This window comes from Rissa tridactyla, chromosome Z (assembly GCF_028500815.1).
Source record: "Rissa tridactyla isolate bRisTri1 chromosome Z, bRisTri1.patW.cur.20221130, whole genome shotgun sequence".
Taxonomy (NCBI): Eukaryota; Metazoa; Chordata; class Aves; order Charadriiformes; family Laridae; genus Rissa; species Rissa tridactyla.
Window position 1 is genome coordinate 52,109,631 of NC_071497.1, and position 6,732 is coordinate 52,116,362.

At 38.3% G+C, this 6,732-nt stretch overlaps 1 protein-coding gene across 6 annotated transcripts in view; it reads left to right on the forward strand.

Moving 5' to 3' along the window:
• The window catches only part of PSIP1 (PC4 and SRSF1 interacting protein 1), a 44,821-nt gene that overhangs the window by 34,317 nt on the left and 3,772 nt on the right, over positions 1-6,732 (forward strand). For 5 of the 6 annotated variants that reach the window (XM_054184677.1, XM_054184678.1, XM_054184673.1 and 2 more), the window contains 3 exons: positions 682-783; positions 1,505-1,724; positions 3,923-4,034. In XM_054184677.1, the coding sequence (XP_054040652.1) occupies positions 682-783; positions 1,505-1,724; positions 3,923-4,034 (434 nt within the window). Of the gene's footprint in view, positions 1-681; positions 784-1,504; positions 1,725-3,922; positions 4,035-6,732 lie in introns of those variants that run through there. The other variant, XR_008463679.1, reaches the window with a different exon arrangement.

Sequence of the window (6,732 nt, forward strand, 5' to 3'; positions counted from 1 at the left end):
ACAGTCTCTACAACTTTATACAAGATGCAGAATATTATTATGACCTGTACCAGTGATGAATCTTATTAGTTCTAAAGAGGAAGTAAAATGAGGAAGAGTAGCTGAAATTGAGAGCTAAGTATGACAGAAAGAAGACTTTAGTACAGTGGTTCTTAGAAAAAGACTAGAAGCTCACATCATTACTTCTGGGTGTCCTCCATAGGGCGTCATTCATCAAACTTTTAACTGATGAATCTACAAAGATACAGTTCTGTACATTAACTGCAGTCCCCTTAGATGCTTTGCTACCTTCTCAGCAGCAAGTCGCTTGGGAAAAATTGTGTATGGAAAAGGCTGATTATGGAGAACAGCTTCAAGCAAGGAAGTACTAGAATTGCTAGAGTTGTGAAAGCGGCATAAAGCTTGAGTTTCTATTTTGACAGTATAACATTGTTTTTAAAAATTGTAAGTTACTCAAACAGCATCTGCCTTTTTATTGTGGAAGCAGCTGAAAGGCAACTGATAGTAATTTTTGTTTGCAAGTTGGACTGTGTAAATCGTTCTAAAATTAAGCACATAGTCAAATTAAGGCTATTATAGGAAGGTATCTCTGAGCATGGAAGTGAATTCAATATGGCTAATTAAGGATTATTAAGGATAATGTAAGTTAAGTCTTCAATCTAATTTCTTGTTGATATACAGGATGTGAACAGGTGTATTGAGGCTCTTGATGAGCTTGCATCTCTTCAAGTCACAATGCAACAAGCACAGAAACATACAGAGATGATTCTGACTCTAAAGAAGGTGAGATCTGCAATGTTACTCAAATTAACCTGTGTGGTTCTTGTTGGTTTTTTTTTTTTAAATTCATATCAGCGCTAGTTACTGCTGGAGTACTGGGTCCTGTTCTGGTCCCCACGATCCAAGAACGATGTGGGCAGACTCCAGAGGGCCCAAAGGAGGGCCATGAAAATGATCAAAGGGCTGGAGAATCTGCCGTATAAGGGGAGACTTGAAGGGGTTAGGTATTTTCTTCCCATAGAAGTCTCAGGAGGAACCTCATCACAGTATTCCAGCACTTGAAGAGCAGCTACAAAGAGGACAGAGGCTCTGTTTTCACAAGGAGCCACACGGAGAACACAAGAGACAATGGGTACGAGTTGCACTGGGAGAGGTTTCATCTTTATATAAGAAAGAAAATTTTTCACAGTCAACACAGTTGTTCACTGCATCAGGCTCCCTGGGGATGTGGTAGAGTCCCCATCGCTGGAGGCTTTCAAGATGCAATTGGACGGGGTGCTCCATAATCTCATCCAGGCTCCCTCTCCCATGAAGGGCTGGACCAGATGATCTTTCGAGCTCCCGTCCAACCTTGGCTGTTCTGTAATTCTGTGATACTTCAGAGAGTGTTAAAGTCTATGATCTCATTTCAAGTTAAATTAGGAATTTCATCTAGCATGTGATGAAACTAAATAGGCACTTAAATACCGAAGTGGAGCTCATTGTTTTATTACTTTGGTTTCAGATACGGAAATTTAAAGTTAGCCAAGTTATCATGGAGAAATCTACAATGCTATATAACAAGTTCAAGACCATGTTTCTGGTTGGGGAAGGAGATTCTGTTCTTTCCCAAGTACTAAATAAATCACTTGCTGAGCAGAAGCAGCATGAGGAAGCCAACAAAACCAAAGAACAGTGGAAGAAAGGAGCAAGCAAAAAAATGGAAAAAGAAAAGGACCAAACAGGTAAGTCACTGTGTTTTTACATTCTTGTCGCATAAAAGACGTAGTCTATCAGTTTCTGAGCCAGTTTCAATAAATCCTTGATGTAGGAATTATACCCATCTATTAAAACCTTTACATATCTGAAATAATCAAGGATAATACTGCTATTCCAAGAAGTGAGTTTAGCATTTTTTATTTGTTTGTAAATTTTCTAACTTTATTACCTTGTGGAATAAAAAAATAAATAATTAAACATAAGGTAGAATAACATACTACCTTTCTTTCCTCAGGTAGCCTTTTGATGCCTAGACTTCTAGCTATGCTTTAACTGCTTGATTTCCTTTACTAGCCTCTTCCTGTATCGTGCATGCTGCTATGCGTGGCCGCAGCTTTTAACCACTTACACGCTACTTCTGTGAGGCAGCTTTAGTAGTTCAGTCTAACAGTACAGAAACAATCATAATTTAGGGGAGAATAAGCCTTATGTTCTTAGCAGTACCATCCCAGGTTATTCTGAGCGCTTGTACAAATACAGCATGATACTGAAAGCTTTCTGTAGTAAGTGTGCTCTATAATAAATTAGGTCAGTTATTTAAAAATAGTATGAAAGAAATGTAGTAAAATAGATACTTTCATTTTTAAATAGAGGAATAAAATGAGACAGAGACATTGGAAAGCTGTGTTGGAAACAAATTCAAATCCTTTAAGACATAGGAGTTCTACCCATCTAATAAAATTGTTTAGATCCTTCATCTCCACAAGCACTGGAGAGAAATTGTATTTGCTTTGAACTTGAATCCTGGGAGCAAAACTGTTTCAGGAAACTGAAATTTACACCACGTGGATCTGGAGTAAAGAAGTTACTGTAACTGAGGTGATTGAGGATCCCAAGGATTCAGAATAACTGTAGTTGAAATGCCACTGTATTTGTACCTGCTAAGAATGCAAGGGTGATGATAAAATCCAACCATTTAACGGTGAAAGAAGTGTTCCACACAGATCTTTCCCCATCCCAGTGATCAGCACAGCTAATACTTTAACAGAGAATCTAAACTGAAAGATTTCCTACACACAGTCTGACTAACAGAGCTACTCTGGATAAGGTTAGCACCAGGTGTCAGCAGAACTTCTTCCATTTGCTACAAAGAGAAGTTCTGGTTCCCTACATTCGTACTTTTGCCTTTTAAAAACTGAACTGCTGAACTCTTACCATCTTTACAAAGGACAATTACTGCAGGTTGTACTTCAGCTGAAGTACAGCTTCAGACTATCTGGTTTGTAATGAGGGATTACAGCATTCATTGTTGCATTGAATTCCTCCCATGGCATTCAAGTTCAGAACGGATTCTGAGTGAGTCTAAATAGATCAGCTATTAGAATGTCATCTTAAATCTTGTCTGCTTTTTAGTATCTCTTAGCCTGTTAAGTATTCAGATGAGTAATATCTTGTAATTTTTTCTTGCTGTAGCACAGTAGTTTAATAGAGGGGGTTTTTAGTAAACCTGTAACTTCAAATAAAATGGACTGTCAATTCTGACTTAAAGTGACATTCCTCAACGATTCACTCAGAATGCACTGGCTTGTAATACCAGAGCAAAACATGTATTCATCACAGAAATTTTAAAGAGGTTAAATACTCCTGCTTTGATTTCACTAAATACAGCTTCTACATAGTGCTTTGTTTTCCTGCTTGACAATTCCATGCTATAACTAAGCACTTGTACTCTACTTAAATGTACTGTTTGTCATGTTTTGGTTATATATATATTTATTAGAGAGTAAACGAGAAGCCATGGAACTAGTAACTTCTCCAGTTAAAGTATCAGAAATCCCCCAAAATTGTCTGACCAGGTTAGAGTGGGAAATGGAAGCTACTGCTGAAGTATATTGTCTCACTGCTCAGAATATAAATAAGCACTAGTCCTATTATCTGTGGCCGAGCAAGCAGAAGAACAACTCAAAAGTGTATGAAATACATAGACTGTTCACTTCCCGTTATTAACATTACGGGATGAGGCTCATTGCGTGGAATTTTCAGAAGTTGAAGCAGTATCAGTTACTGCTTTCTGTATTGTTTCAGCTGCTGGGTATCAAGGTGCGGGGAAAACATTTATAAGTGTTCGAGTTGATGACAGTAAAGAAATCATCTGGGGCTTTTTACAGCACAGATTTGCTGCCTGCGGTACTGTTTTTTCTTTCCCTGCCTTTTCATTTTAAAGGTTCAAAGGTTCTGAATGGAGCGTCTGAAGCTCAAGACACCAACCAGACACAACGTGATGGAGAGAACACTGGGGAAAAGAAAGATAGGCTTGAAGCTGGCAGTAAGATAAAGTGAGTTGTTAACCTTATTGAGTTTGTTCTGCTCTAATAAAATGATGTAAATAGACCAGCGGATGGAAGTTACTTAACCATGTTGAGGTACTGTTTTCTTTACAGAATTTACTCTCAACTTTAGAGAATGATAATAGCATGCAAATATTCTGTTAAACTTTTGAATGAACATTTTAAAAGTTACTTCATTCACTGCTATGGTGGAAACTTAAAGAAAAAATATACAGGATGTCCTGTTAGGAGAAAATCAGCATGTGGTGAGACAGGGCAAAGTACAAGCTTTCTCCTATGTTTTGGACTACCCGATGCTGTTAAGTTGGAAGCAAAGGAAGCTTGAACCAAGTCTTATAGAAACTAGTGGGATTTATCAAGTTTTTTCTGAAATCATGTATTCTAATCAATAGCCAAGCCACGTTAATTAGGGTTGTACAGTATAGCTATAGAATTGCCCAAATGCAGGTAAACTGCAGTCTAGAAGTTAGACCTGTGGAACTTCAGAACTCTGAATGCTTTATAGAGGCTGATGCATTTACCTTTTCCAAACAAGAAGCCCTAAGAATGCTTGAATTTATCAGGAGGTAAGTACGTAAACCTTAGCCTCACTGAAAAATGCTGTCTGGTAAACAATGACAACAAGCAGTGAATCTCTCATCGAATATGAGAAATACTTAATAGAATTTAGTAAACGATGAGGAAAAGGCCTTAAAATTATCCTTGAGTTGAATTGTTTTGTTGAAGAGTACCACTTTGCTTTCTCTGAGCACTTCTGCACCTTGTGCTCAAGGATTCTTCTTGTCCAGCAGAATGCAGTGGAAGCAAGCTTTTCTTTCATCGCTGTCTTCATGCAGGCCAGGACAAACTGCAGTTGCCTGGCATTCTTTTAGCTGTCTGCCAAGTTAAAACTGTACAAAGGAGCGGAATATTGACTGTTATTTACAATAAGGTAAACTTAAACAACAAAACAAAAAAAACCCCTTCAGATGAAAATGAATTTGATGTTTGCTGAGAGGTAGCTTTAGAATTATTGGCTTCTGATTACACAGCTTCCAGAAGTGACATTTGGGAGTTTTCAGACAGTGGTGCCAAGTGCTCATTTGGTCTGAACAAGCTGCATGTTACGGGAACACAATGAACATGTTACGGGAACAAGAAGTGTAGGTTCCAAACACAGGTTACACAACCCAGCACACGGCTTAAATAGGTGACTTGCCCAAATCACAACACCTGAGTTACTTGAAATCAGTAGCAAGGCAGTTCAGTAATAACAGAATATACTTGGCCAAGTATTTAAAAATAAGTGACTACTAAACTGGTCCTCCAAGGTAGAATTTTTTCATGGCCTGCTCCTTTCCTTCTTTCTGGAGAACCTGACAGCACTTATATTTTTGAGTAGCAGAGAGACAGTCTCAGTTAGATTGCCCTCTATACGTGTGATTAAAAGAATTCAGAAGATTTGGGTGCATGCATGACACCTCAATGGACACTGTTCAAAAGAAATTTAAGGCAGATAATTCAGATAGTTATGCAACATGCTGGGAAACGGCTATTGAATATAAGAGTGTCTCAAAATGCAACTTTGAGGCAAGACAATTTATATTTTTAATACTTCAGTAATTGTGATTGTATCTGTAAAACCCGCAAATAAATCTTCCATGAATGAGCTAGTGGAGGTGTCATGTTCTGCTAATAAATATTTCTCTCTTTAAGTGTGTGTGGTGTTTGCTATGGCCTTGAACTCTGCACTCTAACACATTCTTTGACTTACCTAAACAAAGAAACAACACCACTTTACAAAAACACTTATACAGCTCCCTGGGAGCAATTTCTATGGACTTACACTCATCATTATCTAACAGCTATAAATAGGTTTTATAATACCTGCTGCAATTACCTTGCATGTTGAGAAATGCCTCCACATACCGTTCTAAATTCAAGCAAGGTGCAAACTGGTGTCTCTCCACCATACAAACTTCCTTTCATTCAGTCTTTTTCATAAATTTTTATTTGCAACATTCAGTTTCTTAGAAGTGAGAAACTAGTAAGCAAAAAAATGTGAACAAATCATCCTGCAGTTCCCACTACTGACTCTAAGTAATTAATTTGTAAACCTCTCAAAGCATAAGGCTGTCTATTCAGTTCTAAACTTTGCTCCCTTTGATAGTTAGAGGCAAGACACATCTACATTTCTGAAGGTGTACTTCAGAAAATTTGGGAAACAGAAGTTGTGTAACGTAATACTTCTTGGCACTGAAGAACATCTTTCTGTTCTCGTTTGGTAAAAATATGTACTGTTTCTTGAGGTTACCTTAGTGTTTGGGACACATAGTGGCTCATTTCTGGTAAGGTGTGCTAAGCCAGAGTGCTTCTCCACCTGAGCTGACACACATTTGGCTGTATGTACAGGGAGGGAACTCCCTGTGCTGTATAGATGCACACACGAGGGAAACTTGTGTATATGAGTTCTTGGAAAACTCATTGTGCCAATTTACTGCAATGTGACTTTACCTATGTATAGGGAGGGCTGAATGGAACAGAAACTGACTTCTGAATGACCACTGTTTACAGCTGGTCACATACATTACTGTGATGTTAATTGCTACCAGCTCAGCTTTGCATTTGCTGCCAGTCAGAGAAAGAACGGAGACACAGCTGGCATTGCTACCTTGCTACCGGCTTCAGTTCTCCAGCTTTCATGCTC